The following is a 17977-nucleotide window of genomic DNA, read 5'->3' as shown; positions in this document are numbered from 1 at the left end:
CACGGCTCACTTATCAGCAGAAAACTTTAAAATGATGGCTATGTTGTGAACAAAAAGCATTCTGTTCTACTTTGTAAAATGGATCGGATAATTTGCGAATATAAATGTTACACTTCGTCCATTCAGTATATATTTCAAGCAGCTGTATATTAAAAAAAAAACATCTATTTGGTGGGGAATAAATAGAACGTAGGTGTTGGCAAAGGAAATACAAAGATATTTCTTAAATAGGTCCTGACAAACGTAATGATTGCGGGCAATCTTCCACATGTCCGTGCTGCAGATGATGGTCATTCTAATGAAGAACTTCGCTCATTTCTGCTGCGAATGATGATCAATTATCGATGATGATGATGATACATGGCTAACCACGATCATTCTTCTGCAACTGGCGATGTTCCGCTCCTACTGATGGTGATATTACCTATGACGAACGGTGAACATACGCCACCACACCCTCCCATTGTGTTGATTGAAAAGGGACCTCGTGAAAGCATTGGCAACCAAAGGACATTTCCACGGCAGAGCAGATTTGAGAACGCGCCGCTCTCTTCGGCTGGCTAAGCAGGCCAAACCACACGGCCAAGACACACCTACCACGATTGGCACATACAAAGGTCCCCCGTATAGCCTCCACAAGGCTTTTTTTGGGGGGGGTGGGGGTCAACAGATTTTTTTTTAATCCAGCACAGGAACGAAGGTTGTGTGGGGGGTGGGGCAAGAACTTCACTCGGCCCGTTTGTGTCTGGCATTTTAATGCCGAGTCAACCTAAACGGGAGTGCCAAGGACTGGCTTATGCATTCGCCGCTGTCGTGAATAGGAACTGGTCGCCAGTGCGCCAACCACGGCACCACCGCTCCCTCGCACACACATTCTTAAACAACCCATGCGCTACATACAAAGATCCCACGTGTTGACTTAACAGACTGTTGGGGCAAGTGCTGTTAGCGAGCACCTATAAAGGCTGGAACGGCACACGAGGAGGTGGGTGTCCAACACCACCGCCTTTGTCTCTCCAGTGGCGATGTTTACACACCGCACCAGGTACTCATTTGAGGCTGAGTCGACCTAGGGGAGGACCACGATCGGTTGAGATAATGGGTCACTGGTGTTGTTCCGTGACCGACCTGGAACCCAGGAGAGTCGTGGTGCAAGTGGCTTGGGCACGCATTTATCGCTTTCAACTAATTGGCTGTGACGGTTGGTGGAGGGTTACGACACAACATCTATACTTACGTGATCTAACCCCAAAACCCCCTTTATTATGAATAATATCGGTAGCGAATGCCTACAACGCGTTAAACTAACCCGATCATGGTCACTTGTGTTGTCAATGGAAATTCTACATACACAACAAGAACAACAACAACAACCGCCATTCGCCACTAAGTGGCGGTGACGTCACCACGGCGCTTGTGCCAGGCTAGGTGCACGTTGAGGCCACGTGAAGTGTCGAACGCCCGCTGGCAGGAGGTCACGGGGGCCAGACCCAGCAGGTGCCACGGGTCACACACAGCCCCTACACACACACGCGCCTACATACATACACACACCGACGTATCCACTCCTAAGCACGCACAATCTGTCGCCGTGCAAGACCAAAGATTCGCCCACACTGTTAGTGCAAAGTGCTCTGTTAGCGAGGACCTTTATACACAAATATCCCCCGTATAGCCTGGACAGACTGTTGGGGCAAGTGCTGTTAGCGAGCACCTATTATACACTGTTCGTGACACACGTGCGCGCACCCTAAACACTCCCTTAAATTCACAAACGGCCTCCTGTAGCTACACAAATACACACAGAGAGAGGCAATCCCACACCCCACGTACAGAATCAGAATCTTTATTTAGACGTGCACACACAGGCAACTCACTCCCACGCACTCTCCATTATACACCCCCCCCGCCACCCGCTCAGTGACTCGCACAAAGACAAAGATCCCCCGTATAGCCTTAACATACTGTTGGGGCAAGTGCACCTATGGAGGCCGGCACGGCACACGACCGGGGGTGGGTGGCCGGCACCACGCCCGGCCGCCTTTGTCTCCCCAGTGCTGATGTTAAACACACCGGACTTGGGGATTACTCATGTTAAGGCCGAGTCCACCTAGGGGATGCCCACGATCGATACTCTTGGCCGCTGTGATTGGTGGTCGTGAGCGGGAATCGAACCCCTCCCAGTCATCGGATTTGGTAGCTCGGCAGGCTGTCGCTACCTACTACACTACCTACTACACTACTACACTACCTGCTACACTACTACACTACTACACTAGCTACTACACTACTACACTACCTACTACACTACTACACTACACTACTACACTACCTGCTACACTACTACACTACTACACTAGCTACTACACTACTACACTACCTACTACACTACCTACTACACTACTACACTACCTGCTACACTACTACACTACTACACTAGCTACTACACTACTACACTACCTACTACACTACACTACTACACTACCTGCTACACTACTACACTAGCTACTACACTACTACACTACCTACTACACTACACTACTACACTAGCTACTACACTACCTTCTACACTACTACACTACCTACTACACTACCTTCTACACTACTACACTACCTACTACACAACTACACTACCTACTACACTACTACACTAGCTACTACACTACCTGCTACACTACTACACTACCTACTACACTACCTACTACACTACCTACTACACTACTACACTACCTACTACACTACCTACTACACTACTACACTACCTGCTACACTACTACACTACCTACTACACTACTACACTACCTACTACACTACTACACTACCTGCTACACTACCTACTACACTACTAGACTACCTACTACACTACTACACTACCTACTACACTACCTACTACACTACCTACTACACTACCTGCTACACTACCTACTACACTACCTACTACACTACCTACTACACTACCTGCTACACTACCTACTACACTACCTACTACACTACCTACTACACTATACACTACCTACTACACTATTACACTAGCTACTACACTACCTACTACACTACTACACTACCTACTACACTACTACACTACCTACTACACTACCTACTACACTACTACACTACCTACTACACTACCTACTACACTACTACACTACTACTACACTACCTACTACACTACCTACTACACTACTACACTACCTACTACACTACACTACCTAATACACTACCTACTACACTACCTACTACACTACCTACTACACTACTACTACACTACCTACTACACTACTACACTACCTACTACTACTACACTACCTACTACACTACCTACTACACTACTACACTACACTATCTACTACACTACCTACTACACTACACTACTACACTACCTACTACACTACTACACTACCTACTACACTACTACTACACTACTACTACACTACCTACTACACTACTACACTACCTACTACACTACCGCTCAACTCCCACAAGACGCCCATCGCACCAAAGGTCACCCGGGTAGTCTCCCGACAGACTGTCGGGGCAAGTGCTGTTACACCCCAACTCCTACACACACACACACCCCAACCCCTACACACACCCCAATTCCTCCATACACCCCAACACCTACACACCCCAAACCCTACACACCCACACCCCAACTCCATAACACACACACCCCAACCCCTACACACACACACACACCCCAACTCCATAACACACACAGCCCCAACCCCTACACACACACACCCCAACTCCTACACACACACACACCCCAACTCCTACACACACACACCAACCCCTACACACACACACCCCAACTCCTACACACACACACCCCGACTCCTACACACACCCCGACCCCTACACACACACACACACTTCAGCTCGTACACACACACACCCCAACCCCTACACACACACACACCAACCCCTACACACACACACCCCAGCTCCTACACACACACACCCCAACTCCTACACACACACCCCAACCCTTACACACACCCCAACTCCTACACACACTCCCCAACTCCTACACACACACACACCAACTCCTACACACACACACACACCCCAACTCCTACACACACACACCAACCCCTACACACACACACACACACCAACCCATACACACACACCAACTCCTACACACACACACACACACCAACCCCTACACACACACCCCAACTCCTACACACACACACACCCCAACTCCTACACACACACACACCCCAACTCCTACACACACACCAACCCCTACACACACACACCAACCCCTACACACACCCCAACTCCTACACACACACCCCAACTCCTACACACACACACCCCAACCCCTACACACACACACCCCCCAACTCCTACACACACACACCAACCCCTACACACACACACCAACCCCTACACACACCCCAACTCCTACACACACACCCCAACTCCTACACACACACACCCCAACCCCTACACACACACACACCCCAACTCCTACACACACACACACCCCAACCCCTACACACACACACCCCAACCCCTACACACACCCCCAACCCCTACACAAACACACACCAACCCCTACACACACACACACCCCAACATCTACACACACACACCCCAACTCCTACACACACACACACACACACCTCAACTCCTACACACACACACACCCCAACTCCTACACACACCCAAACTCCTACACACACACCCCAACCCCTACACACACACACCAACCTCTACACACACACACACACCAACCCCTATACACACACCCCAACTCATACACACACACCCCAACTCCTACACACACCCAAACTCCTACACACACACCCCAGCCCCTACACACACACAACCCCAACTCCTACACACACACACCCCAGCCCCTACAAACACACACACCAACTCCTACACACACACACCCCAACTACTACACACACACACACACACCTCAACTCCTACACACACCCAAACTCCCACACACACACCCCAGCCCCTACACACACAACCCCAACTCCTACACACACACACCCCAACCCCTACAAACACACCCCAAACTCCTACACACACACCCCAACCCCTACAAACACACACACCAACTCCTACACACACACACCAACCCCTACACACACACCCCAACATACACACACCCCAACCCCTACACACACACACCCCTACACACACACCCCAACTCCTACACACACCCTAACTCCTACACACACACACCCCAGGCCCTACACACACACACCCCCAACCCCTACACACACACCCCAACTCCTACACAGACACACCAACCCCTACACACAAACACCCTAACTCCTACACACACACACCCCGACTCCTACACACACACACCAACCCCTACACACACACACCCTAACTCCTACACACACACACCCCAACTCCTACACACACACACCAACCCCTACACACACACACCCTAACTCCTACACACACACACAACCAACTCCTACACACACACACACCAACACCTACACACACACACCAACCCCTACACACACACCAACCTCTACACACACACACCCAACTCCTACACACACACACCCTAACTCCTACACCCACACACACCTACACACACGCTCCCCAACTCCTACACACACACTCCCCAACCCCTACACACACACACCCCAACCCCTACACACACACACCAACCCCTACACACACACACCAACCCCTACACACACACCCCAACTCCTACACACACACACACCCCAGCCCCTACACACACACACCAACCCCTACACACACACCGCAACTCCTACACACACACACTCCAGCCCCTACACACACACACGCCTCTCATTTGCACTCCCCACCACCACCCCACCCACGCACTCGCGAACGCCAGCACCCCCAGCTCCCCGTTTGACGTCACCGCCGCTGGTCAAGAGTTTATCCTTGCGTCCTCCCCCCTCCCTTCCCCCTCCCTCCCTCCTCCCTTCCCCCCCTCCCTCCCCCCTCCCTCCCTCCCCTCTCCCCCCTTCCTCTCCCACTCCCCTCCCCTCCCTCCCTCCCCTCCCCCCTCTCCCTCCCTCCCTCCCCCCCTCTCCCTCCCCTCCCTCCTCTCCCGCTCGCTCTCCTTCCACTCCGCGCCCCGTGCTCGTCACAAGCCCGCCCGCTCTTGTTCCTGCGCTGTCGGGGAGAGCTTCAAGCTTCTCCCCCCCCCACCCCTTTGTTGTTGTTGTTGTTGTTATTGTTGTTGTTGCCCCTGCCGCGCATTCACCTTCCGAACCGTTTGCGTTGTTGTCGCGCGCAAGCAGCAATAACCATCATCATCAGCAGCAGCAACAGCATCAGCAGCAGCATCGGCACGGATCAGCGATTTTTTTTTATCTCCGTCGAATCTTCATTGACGCGAGCGGCGTCGTCTGTGCTGAGACCGTGGTAGTGGTGGTGGTGGTGCTGGTGGTGGTGGTGGTGCTGGTGGTGGTGGTGCAGGAGGAGGAGGATCGGCGTTCGCAGAGAGACAACGGAGACGTCCGTCAATCGGGAGACGAAACGTCGCTTCTGCTAAGATTGACGCTGCGAGCCCTACCGCCCCCCACACACACACACCTACCATCACCTACCATCACCATCATCACCACCACAAGGCAGCAGCAGCAGCGGCGGCAGCGGGCAAACCCACAAAGAAGCAAAGGGAGGTAAGCTTCAGTCGTTGTTTTGTTGTTGAAGCGTGTGTACGTTCCATGTCAACTGGCGTAGTCCGTGATGGTTGATGAGTTGTCATCACTGTCGTCGTAGACTCTTCCTCTGTGCGTGTCAACGATTAGTCGTCATCGTATTTGTCCGTCTCACGTCCACATATCTCGTCGTGATAATGTTCTCGATTCGCGTTTCGTCATCATGATGGCCACCATCAAAGTATCCGTTTTCATCTCTCATCATATCCATCGGCTTCTCTGTTCATCTCTTAACATCTTCCATCATCATCATCATCATCTGCCCCTCTCTGTGTCTACATCTTTGATTATTCATCATCACCATCACGCCCCTCCTATGTTCATCTCTCATCACCATATTCGTAACGTCTCCTCTTCATCTCTTCGTTATCCTCGTCTGATAATTAACTCATCATCATCATCATTCATTTATCCATCTTCGTCATATTTAATGAACACCTCTGGTCATGATCACGATCTCCCCATTTATTCTCTGTTCATCTCTCATTATATCATCGCCATCTCATCGTCATCTCCTCCCTCTTTGATCATCTCTGATCATAATCATCATGAACATCAACACCACCATCATCATCATCATGATCATCACCACCACCATCATCACCATCATCATCATAAACATCAACACCACCATCATCATCATCGTTCCTTCTCGTCTGTCCCATCCCGCAGCCTCGACCACGTCGCTGCCCGGGTTCTCGGTGGAAAGACGCGTTGGAGGAGGAGGAGGCGGTGGTGGTGGTAGTTGAGGTGGTTTGTCAAGCAGCCGTAAGAAGAGGTGGTCGTGGTGGTTGTGCTGGGATTCACTCCGGGTCTTGGTGCTGGAAGCCAAGAAGAAGGAGCAGCGGAGGAGGAAGACGCGGAGCACGGCGAGATAAACCGGGACTTGAAATCGGATTTGAAATCGGAGTGATATTTAAAAAACAAACCCGTTGCGGGCCAAAGCTGAAGAACGATCCGATCGGGATCAGGGAGAGTTGTGGTGGTGGTGGTGGCACGTGTGACCCAGAATCGAAGCCAACATCGGGATTAAATATTAAAGAGGACGACACGAAAAAACGGGGAAAAGCGATCCCGACCCAGAGTCGGAGGGAGCATCGTCGACGGCGAGCACAAGATCTGGGGACCTCGGATTCACCGTCTCCGAGCCGGGTGGCGTGGGTAGCCCGTCCCGCCACCAACACCAGAACCCCCCACCCTCCCATTAGCACGGTCGGCCACGTACGGTGCGAAAGAAGGTCTCCGCACACAGCACAGCCAACCAAATCGACCCACGTCGCCTCCGCTGCAACCCTCGGCGCAAGCAAACGGCTGCCGGAGAGAGAAGACGCCACCCACTTCAACCTCCACCACCACCACCCACAGCCACTCCACCCCACCCCCTAGCCAGGGAGGGGTGGGAGGAGGGGGGCCGCGACCCCCCCCTCTTTTTCCGCCCCCACCCCCCCACCGTTCTCCGCCCCCCATGGAGGTGGGGGACGTCGGAGGAGCTCCGAGCGGGAAGCGATGGAAGTGTGCCGCTTCGGGCTCACGCTTCAAGCTGCTGCACGAGGGCGACGTGCAGGTGTGCGCCATCCGGCACGCGCGCTCCGCGGTCGTGCGCCACGGGCTCGGCTTGAGGCTGCTGCGCCGTTGGGAGGCGCACCACATCGTGCTGGCCGACGGCAACGTGGCCTCCGTTACGGTGAGGTTTTTGGTTTGATTTGGGTGGGTGGGGTGGGTGGGGGGGAGACAAAGGCGGCCGGGCGCGGGGGTGGCGGTTCTGGACAGCCACCCATACATTCATCCACCCGACCCAGCAACCCACCCCCACCCCCTCCACCCCGATCTCTCCATCTCTAAAAACGAAAGCATTTATTTATTTACCAGCTCCTTTTCAGAAGCGAACTGGTCATCACAAACGAAGTTGGTGGCTTTTCGGCATCGTCATCGCGTGGAAATGTACAGCAGTGAAATGCCTAAACGCGTAGTGTTGATTCTAAATGCGGCGTTAGGGTCGGGATCGAACCAACAACCTCCTGTATACCAGGCGAGGTAGTTAACATCTCCTGGGCACCGTGATGATGAGAGAGACATGAGACACCGCAAACTCCAAATATACAACAGGCGTCAGTGTCGGGATCGAACCCACGATCTCCTGTATACCAGGCGAGGTCGTTAACATCTCCTAGCCACCGTGATGGTGATGATGAGAAAGCGAGACATCGCAAACTCCAAATATACAACAGGCGTCAGTGTCGGGATCGAACCCACGATCTCCTGTATACCAGGCGAGGTCGTTAACATCTCCTAGCCACCGTGATGATGATGAGAGAGAGAGAGACACCGCAAACTCCAAATAAACATCAGCAGGCGTCAGGGTCGGGATCGGAACCATTCCCCAATCTCGTGCAAGCGCTGCGTCTGCCTTCGTTGGTGCAAACAGCACGTGCACCTCCAACGGTCTGTTAAAGGCTATACGGGGGATATTTGTCTTTGGTGACAGCAGTGTGGGGTGGTGGTGAGGTGCGTGTGTGTGTGGGTGAGGTGACAGCAGTGTGGGGTGGTGGTGAGGTGCGTGTGTGTGTGGGTGAGGTGACAGCAGTGTGGGGTGGTGGTGAGGTGCGTGTGTGTGTGGGTGAGGTGACAGCAGTGTGGGGTGGTGGTGAGGTGCGTGTGTGTGTGGGTGAGGTGACAGTAGTGTGGCCTGGGTCACGGTGAGTGGAGACAGAGTGGTGAGCGGAGGCGACCGAGTGATGCTGGAACCTCCGATGGCGATGGTGGTTGTGTCGGCAGTGATGGCCGTGTTGATGGTCTTAGAGGTGGTAATGGTAGGGTAGTTGTGGTGATGAAGATTATCGTGGTGGTGATGTTCAGGGTAACGATGGCGCTGGTGATGTTTGCGGAGGTAGTTGTGGTGGTTGTGGTGATGTTGATGGTCGGACTATTGATGATAGTGGTGGTGGTAGTTGTAGATTCAGATTGTAGTGGTGCTGCTCGTGGTATCATGACGGGTATTTTTTGTTGAGTGTCTGGTGGGTTTTATTTGAGTGGTGCTTGTGGTGATAGTAAGGTGGTGATAATGGTTATGGTGGTCGTCGAGGTGGTGATAAGCTGTTCTGTGTAAGTATATAGATCTCTATGTGAGTCTAGGTCTCTATGTGAGTCTATGTATCTCTATGTGTCTCTATGCGAGTCTATGGATCTCTGTGTGAGTCTATGGATCTCTGTTTGAGTCTATGGGTATCTATGTGAGTCTATGAGTGTATGGGTCTCAACGCGAGTCTATGGATCTCTAGGTGTGTTTATGGGTCTATGTGTGAGTTTATGGGTCACTGTGAGTCTATGGATCTCTATGTGTGTCTATGTATCTCTATGTGTCTCTATGCGAGTCTATGGATCTGTGTGAGTCTATGGATCTCTATGTGAGTCTATGTATCTCTATGCGAGTCTATGGGTCTCTGTGTGAGTCTATGTGAGTCACGAAAGTTCAAAAATTAAGATTGAGTTTATGGATCTCTATGCGAGGCTATGGATATCTAGGTGTGTTTATGGGTCTATGTGCGAGTATATGGGTCACTGTGAGTCTATGGGTCTCTACGTGAGTCTGTGGGTCTCTATGTGTCTCTATGTGAGTCTATTGGTCTCTGTGTTAGTCTATGGGTCTCTATGTGAGTCTATGGGTCTCTATGTGAGTATGTATCTCTATGTGTCTCTATGCGAGTCTATGGGTCTCTGTGTGAGTCTATGGGTCTCTGTGTGAGTCTATGGGTATCTGTGTGAGTATATGGGTCTCTCTGTGAGTATGAGTTTATGGATCTGTATGCGAGTTTATGGATCTCTAGGTGTGTTTATAGGTCTATATGTGAGTCTGTGGGTCTCTATGTGAGTCTGTGGGTCTCTATGTGAGTCTATGGGTCTCTATGTTAGTCTGTGGGTCTCTATGTGAGTCTATGGGTCTCTATGTGAGTCTGTGGGTCTCTATGCGAGTCTATGGGTCTCTATGTGAGTCTGTGGGTCTCTATGTGAGTCTGTGGGTCTCTATGCGAGTTTGGGTCTCTATGTGAGTCTATGGGTCTCTATGTGAGTCTGTGGGTCTCTATGTGATTATATGGGTCTCTATGTGAGTGTGTGTGTCTCTGTAAGTCTGTGGGTCTCTATGTGAGTCTATGGGTCTTTGTAAGTCTGTAGGTCTCTATGTGAGTCTGTGGGTCTCTGTAAGTCTGTGGGTCTCTGAGTCTGTGGGTCTCTATGTGAGTCTGTGGGTCTCTATGTGAGTCTATGCAGTGCATCGAGCGCTCCCCCCTCTCCTGTGGCTCCCACTCATCACCGATCTCATTCATCGGTCATCGTCCCCTCTGCTCTCCGTGCCGTGCCCTGCCCATATTTCCGACGGACATTCCCTGAGTAATTATCAGATTGAAGCGATGCGTTTTGATCAAAGACTCTCCTTCATTCCGCAGTACATCGTGGTGCTGGGGCTTCTGCTTTGGGCCTGCATCCAAATGTTAAGATCTGGAATTGTTCCCGTTATCAATATGCCTTAAGTATGTATACGTATATACACTGTACGTGTATTTTTAGGATGCCGCTTGAAAGTCAAGGCTGTTAATTTTGAAGGTCACGCCTGCTGACTGCAGTGTGACGACAAATCGCTCAATTTTCGCCACCGGTCGCTCGACGGAGTCGCCGCGTCTCCCGCTGAAGAGGAGGAGGAGGAGGGGGGACCCCCTTCTCTCCGCCAGCAGTGGCGGTGAGTGGGCAATTGCAGGTGCTGCGCCTTAGCAGTCTCCACCAATAACCAGGTCGCGTTGGACTTTGCCCATCCGTAGCGACTTTACAGTCACCAGAGGTGTGGACTCGAGTCATGTGACTTGGACTCGAGTCAGACTCGAGTCATGAATTTGATGACTTGCGACTCGACTTGGACTTGCATAACAATGACTTTGTCCCACCTCTGAGATGTGGACTCGAGTCATGTGACTTGGACTCGAGTCAGACTCGAGTCATGAATTTGATGACTTGCGACTCGACTTGGACTTGCATAACAATGACTTTGTCCCACCTCTGAGATGTGGACTCGAGTCATGTGACTTGGACTCGAGTCAGACTCGAGTCATGAATTTGATGACTTGCGACTCGACTTGGACTTGCATAACAATGACTTTGTCCCACCTCTGAGATGTGGACTCGAGTCATGTGACTTGGACTCGAGTCAGACTCGAGTCATGAATTTGATGACTTGCGACTCGACTTGGACTTGCATAACAATGACTTTGTCCCACCTCTGACAGTCACTTGGTTCACTGGTAACGGGCGATGGTCCGTGTGCTGGACATCTGCAAGGAGGAAATAATTAACCCGTAAAAACAAAGTTTTTCACTATAAATCTTTTATATGCGTGGCATCGGTTTTATTTTATTATTCATTTCTGTTTTTCTTGAGTAAGAGTTTCATTCTGATCACATTGGTATTTTAAATAAAATATGAAAAAATGTTTTTCCTAAAAAGTGGAAAATTTTGGAAAAAAAAATTCACGAAAATAAATTGTCACGCACAACGAGTCTGTGTGCAAAATGTCAGCTCGATTGGATTACGGGAAGTGGGTTAAAAAACGACCGAAAGATTTGCACGGTCGTAAGCAAGCAAGCAAGCACGCAAGCACGCAAGCAAGCGAACTTAATATAAAGGATTTAAAAAGCTTCGTAGCTCGTAAGGATTTCTCCAGGATCAATATAAATATTCAGATTGTGATGTTTGTTGAGCGTGAGCCTTCGAGAAGCACTGAGACAGCCCTCCCGAGTGAAACCAATGAGCCATCGCGTAACGATTGATTTTTGGCCATTAAAAATCGGATACAAAAAATGTTGCAATAATAAACATAAGACTCTGGGGGTTGAACGAGAAAGCGATGACGGCCGACGGACGGGCCTGGTGACAGAACTGCAGCCAATGGGAGGGATTGCGTCCGAGGGGACAACAGCAGTGGAGACGGAGCGACGAGACCACCTTACAAGCAGGAGTGAAGTATGGCCGTCGATTCGGCTTTGGGATTCTTTCATCCAGAAATGGATTAACAAAGGATGATACAAAAATCCGAGTCTAAATCACGTTTAATATTTGAGCCATTATTTTTGCGCGGGCAATCGGTTAATTCAGAATCGTTATATTATTCGCACTGCAGGAAACCCGATGAGCTATGAAGCTCTTTTTGTCACAGACGTCCAGGAATGATGCGGATGAACGTATGTCCAAGGTGCTTCACTTCTCACTGAATATTTTTTTCCCTGGCCAAGCTGGTAGACCGTGGAGCAAGTGGTCACGTGTGACTCGGCACGAGCAGTCGAGGGGCCGGCGCAAAGAGGGTATACTGGATGTGGTGGTTTGCTGGCTGCTGAAATAAAATAAAAGCACGCAGTCTGGTGTCCGGCTCGAATAGATCCCTTGCTGTAAAACGAAGTCCAGAGTTGATGCACAGTATACCCTTGTTAATTCGACACAAATAGGGCTCTGGACTTGCTGAATTATCCAATATTCCGAATTATGTACAACGGTACTCCCTAGTGCCTCCTGCCCCAAACACGTTTTGTTTATCTAAATTTGTTTTCCAAACTCTTCACGCAACCTACGCATCGACACACACCCTGCAGCAATTTTATCCAAAACCTTGGATTTGTCTCGCAGACTAAGGGATGCATACTTCAGCCCCTTTCTATGACGTCTTAGTGTGGGTGTAGACGACATTTCTGAGAGGGTTGGCTTGCACAGGGTGCATAAACAAGGCAAAGTCCAGAGCAACAGGTCTGCACGAACGCTCACCACACTCACCACACTCACCACACTCACCACGCTCACCACACTCACCACACTCACCACACTCACCACGCTCACCACGCTCACCACACTCACCACGCTCACCACGCTTACCACACTCACCACACTCACCACGCTCACCACGCTCACCATGCTCACCACACTCACCACGCTCACCACGCTCACCACGCTCACTATGCTCACCACACTCACCGCACTCACCACGTTCACCACACTCACCACGCTCACCACGCTCACCACGCTCACCACACTCACCACGCTCACCACGCTCACCACACTCACCACGCTCACCACGCTCACCACGCTCGCCACGCTCACCACGCTCGCCACACTCACCACACTCACCACGCTCACCACACTTACCACACTCACCACGCTTACCATGCTCACCACGCTCGCCACACTCACCACACTCACCACACTCACCACACTTACCACACTCACCACACTTACCACACTCACCACACTCACCACGCTCACCACGCACGCTGCCACCAGACGGAGTCATTGCTTTGGTCGTGGCGCGTGGCGTCGCTCACGTGTTCTGCCGAAATTGGACCATTCGGTGCGGCAATTCGGCTTGTGGCAAATTACTCATTACTATGTAATGTGTATACATGTGTATACATGTATACACATGTATACACATGTATACACATGTATACACATGTATACACATGTATATACATGTATACACGTGTATACATGTATATACATGTATACACATGTGTATACATGTATACACATGTATACACATGTGTATACATGTATACACGTGTATACACATTACTGTGTAATGTGTATACACGTGCCGAAAGTGCAGCTGTGCAGAATTATCCCCAATTGCGAATGATCAAATGCCGAATGAACGAGGTTTGAACTGTGTGTAACTACGGCACCGTTGAACTTCTTTCGCACCGTACGTAGCCATCCAACATCGGAGGTCGCGTAGCGGCGACTGGATTTGAACTCTGACCCCGCCGCCGTGCGAGGCTGGAGCACTTTCGAGCCTGGTTTATGGGGGGGGGGGGAGCACAGTGCCCCCGGAGTTTGTTTAGCGCGGGTCTGGGCGCTGTGCACGGTAACACACGACGGGTTTATGGTGGAAATTGGGGTCTGTATCAACAAAAACACGCGGCGCGCACGCAAAGATAAAGATCCCCCGTATAGCCTGTAAGATACTGTCGGGGCAAGTGCTGTTAAGCGAGTTGCAGCTATGAAGGGGGGTTGGCCAACACGGAACACGAGGAGGTGGGGGTGGCCGGCACCACGCCCGGCCGCCTTTGTCTCCCCAGTCGCGATGTTTAACACGCCGCACCAGGTACTCGTTTGAGGCCGAGTCGACCTAGGGGAAGCCCAGGACCGGTGCAGATAATCGTCGCCGGCGCTGACCACAGGTCGCACACGGGTTTTGATTCCGTACCCGTACCCGGCCGCACCAGGGTCGCAAATGGGTACCCGTACCCGGCCGTACCCGGCCGTACCCGTACCCTACCCGTACCCGGCCGGGTACGGGTAGGGTACGGGTATCGGGTACCTGATTGCGACCTCTGGGATGAAGCCATGTTGCACGCGCGGGTGGGTTGATTCTAGGAACTTGAATTGTGAGAAGAGACAAGACGTTGGGAAATGAGTGACAAACGGTGACTCACCAGTGACTCACGGCCTACCTGTACCTGGCCGCACCAGGGTCGCAAACGGGTACCCGTACCCGGCCGGGTATCGGGTACCCGGTTGCGACCTCTGGTGCTGACCGTGAGCGGGAATCGAACCCGGGTGGCCAGTGCTCGTTAGCGCAACCACTACCGGCCGCCTTTGTCTCCCCCAGTGCTGATGTGTTTACAGCCTCTTTCCGCTCTTGAGAGCACAGGGCCAGGCACTCGAACGCCGCCGTACAGTAGAGGAGGAAACCACGCAGTAGCTCAACTCCTGCGAATGTAAAAACACTCCCCCCCCACACACACACAGCCACCACTAGCTCCATCACTGTCGAGCATACTTCATCTTTCCGTGCCACTGAGTTCATGGGAAGTGCAACTGCGGGTGCTGCACTACCCACCTGTGCTCCCTGCTGCTGTGTGTGGCTAGGAGATGTTAACTACCTCGCCTGGTGTGCAGGAGGTCGTGGGTTCGATCCCGACCCTGACGACGCCTGCTGCTGTATATTTGGAGTTTGCGGTGTCTCTCTCTCATCATCATCACGGTGGCTAGGAGATGTTGACTACCTCGCCTGGTGTACAGGAGGTCATGGGTTCGATCCCGACCCTAACGATGCCTGCTGCTGTATATTTGGAGTTTGCGGTGTCTCTCTCATCATCATCACGGTGGCTAGAAGATGTTAACTACCTCGCCTGGTGTACAGGAGGTCGTGGGTTCGATCCCGACCCTAACGACGCCTGCTGCTGTATATTTGGAGTTTGCGGTGTCTCTCTCATCATCATCACGGTGGCTAGGAGATGTTAACTACCTCGCCTGGTGTACAGGAGGTCGTGGATTCGATCCCGACCCTAACGATGCCTGCTGCTGTATATTTGGAGTTTGCGTGTCTCTCTCTCTCTCCCCATGGTCACGGGGATTTTTCTCTGGGTCCTCCGGTTTTGGCGACTGCTTTACATTTCTACGGGATGATGATAAGCCACGTGTTTGTGTTATCATTTGTGGCCAGGTCACTTCTGAAAAAGAGCAGAATAGCTCAATGTGCCTTACCTGGTAAAAGATTAGTTTTTATATTTGATTTACTTGTGGGCAGAGATTGTCTTGGTGTGGGGCTACATGTATGCGTGTGTGTGGCCGGAGACCCGGGTTCGATTCCCGCTCACGGCCAACACCGGTGACGATTCTCTGAACCGGTCCTGGGCCTCCCCTAGGTCGACCCGGCCTCAATTAAGTATTTGGTACGGTGCGTAAACATCGCCACAGGGGAGACAAAGGCGGCCGGGCGTGGTGCTGGCCACCCACCCTCCGCGTGTGCCGTGCCGGCCTTCACAGGAGCTCGCTAACAGCACTTGCCCCCAACAGTCTGTTCCAGGCCGTACGGGGGATCTCTGTTTCTGTCGCAGTTAGAGCGCTGCGCCTACGAAGCTGGCGCAGCGTCGAGTTCGATGCCCGCCCGTGCAACCTGTTCGCAGGATGACGGTGTAACGCAGGGTGTAACAATAACATCGGATGATTGCCGAGAGGCGTTGTTACCACCGCGCGCTCCCCTCCGTGGTCGCCTCCTTGCGCACCGAAGCAGCGTTCTGGAAAATATTGAGTTTAAGGCCATGACCTCGCAGGAGTCATCCGAACCCCTAACGCCATCGATTTGACGAGCGAATTTACCTGTTGCGGTTTAACACAGCGCTCCCACAGTATTGTGTTTCAACCATCACTAAACTATTCACTTTTTGTGGGGGTGGGGGGGGGGCCCTGGGGCCCCCCCCCACCCCACGTGGTGATCTGACCCTTGCGAGTGGAGTGGAGGCGCAGCGGTAAGCGCTGTGAATCTGGTGACCCAAGTTCTATTTCTGACCGCGGCTGACGTCAGCGGCTCGAAGTGACATCTGGACCGCGGTAATGCGGCGTGCAGGAATGTGGTTTAGTTGTAAGAAATTATTCTTGACTCATTCAGAGACAAAGATCCCCCGTGTAGCCTTCACAGACTGTTGGGGCAAGTGCTGCTGCGAAGGGGGTGGGTGGCCAGTACCTCGCCCAGCCGCCTTTGTCTCCAAAGTGGCGATGTTTACACACCGCACGAGCTACTCATTTGAGGCTGAGTCGACCTAGGGGAGGCCCAGGACCGATTCAGAAAATCGTCACCGGTGTTGGCCGTGAGAGGGAATCGAACTCGGGTCCCCGGGTACACACGGAGTGGGAGAGAGTGGTGGTGCAGTGGTTAGGTCTTGCACTGCCGCCATGAACCCCCGCGACCCGAGGTCGATTCGCGCCCACGGCCAACATCAGTGGCGAGTGACCTCACAAGAAGAACAACTCGACCGTGACATTGCGATGGCGATGACATTTCGCTCTTAATGCCACGCGACGGTGACGTCACAGCAGTTGCGGGTCACCGTTCCGTTTCAGGGCATTGGGGCGTAACCCACTAAATATTTTTGAACGTCGTATATTTAGAATTTTTTTTTTGTTAACGTAAAAATACGAGTACACCAGTTCCTCGTTTAAGGCGGTAGATGCGTTCCCTGAAAAGTGCCGCGTTGCAGCGGGGGACACTGTTTTCCCCGCGGTAAATAATGGAGCGATGAAGTTTGGCGAGATACGTTGCTACAACTACTACTGCTACTACGCACGAACAGTGAGATGGCGGGACGAATAACTGAGGGTGCACCGCCGCATCATCACTGTATCGCTCCGCTTACTCTCTTCACTCCATTCAGCTGCGCAGCTCAAGAAAGTAGTTCGGCGTCGACCGCTCAGAAACCGCGTTATAACGGTGCACGTGTTCTGTGTTATCACGGTGTGCATGTTCCGTGTTATAA

At 51.9% G+C, this 17977-nt stretch overlaps 1 protein-coding gene across 2 annotated transcripts in view; it reads left to right on the top strand.

Annotated features, from left to right (window-relative positions):
* Positions 1-6079: 6079 nt before the first annotated feature.
* Positions 6080-17977, top strand: part of LOC144946659 (C-Maf-inducing protein-like) — a 97496-nt gene continuing 85598 nt past the window's right edge. The window contains exons 1-3 of one of the 2 annotated variants that reach the window (XM_078875729.1): positions 6080-6405; positions 6445-6650; positions 7362-8373. In XM_078875729.1, coding sequence (XP_078731855.1) covers positions 8155-8373 — 219 coding nt within the window. In that variant the 5' untranslated portion in view covers positions 6080-6405; positions 6445-6650; positions 7362-8154. Of the gene's footprint in view, positions 6651-7361; positions 8374-17977 lie in introns of both variants that reach the window. The other variant, XM_078875728.1, reaches the window with a different exon arrangement.

The sequence above is a fragment of the Lampetra fluviatilis genome, chromosome 42 (assembly GCF_964198595.1).
Source record: "Lampetra fluviatilis chromosome 42, kcLamFluv1.1, whole genome shotgun sequence".
NCBI classification, from domain to species: domain Eukaryota; kingdom Metazoa; phylum Chordata; class Hyperoartia; order Petromyzontiformes; family Petromyzontidae; genus Lampetra; species Lampetra fluviatilis.
Note: the sequence above shows the minus strand (reverse complement) of the source record. Positions and strands in the feature narration are given on the sequence as shown.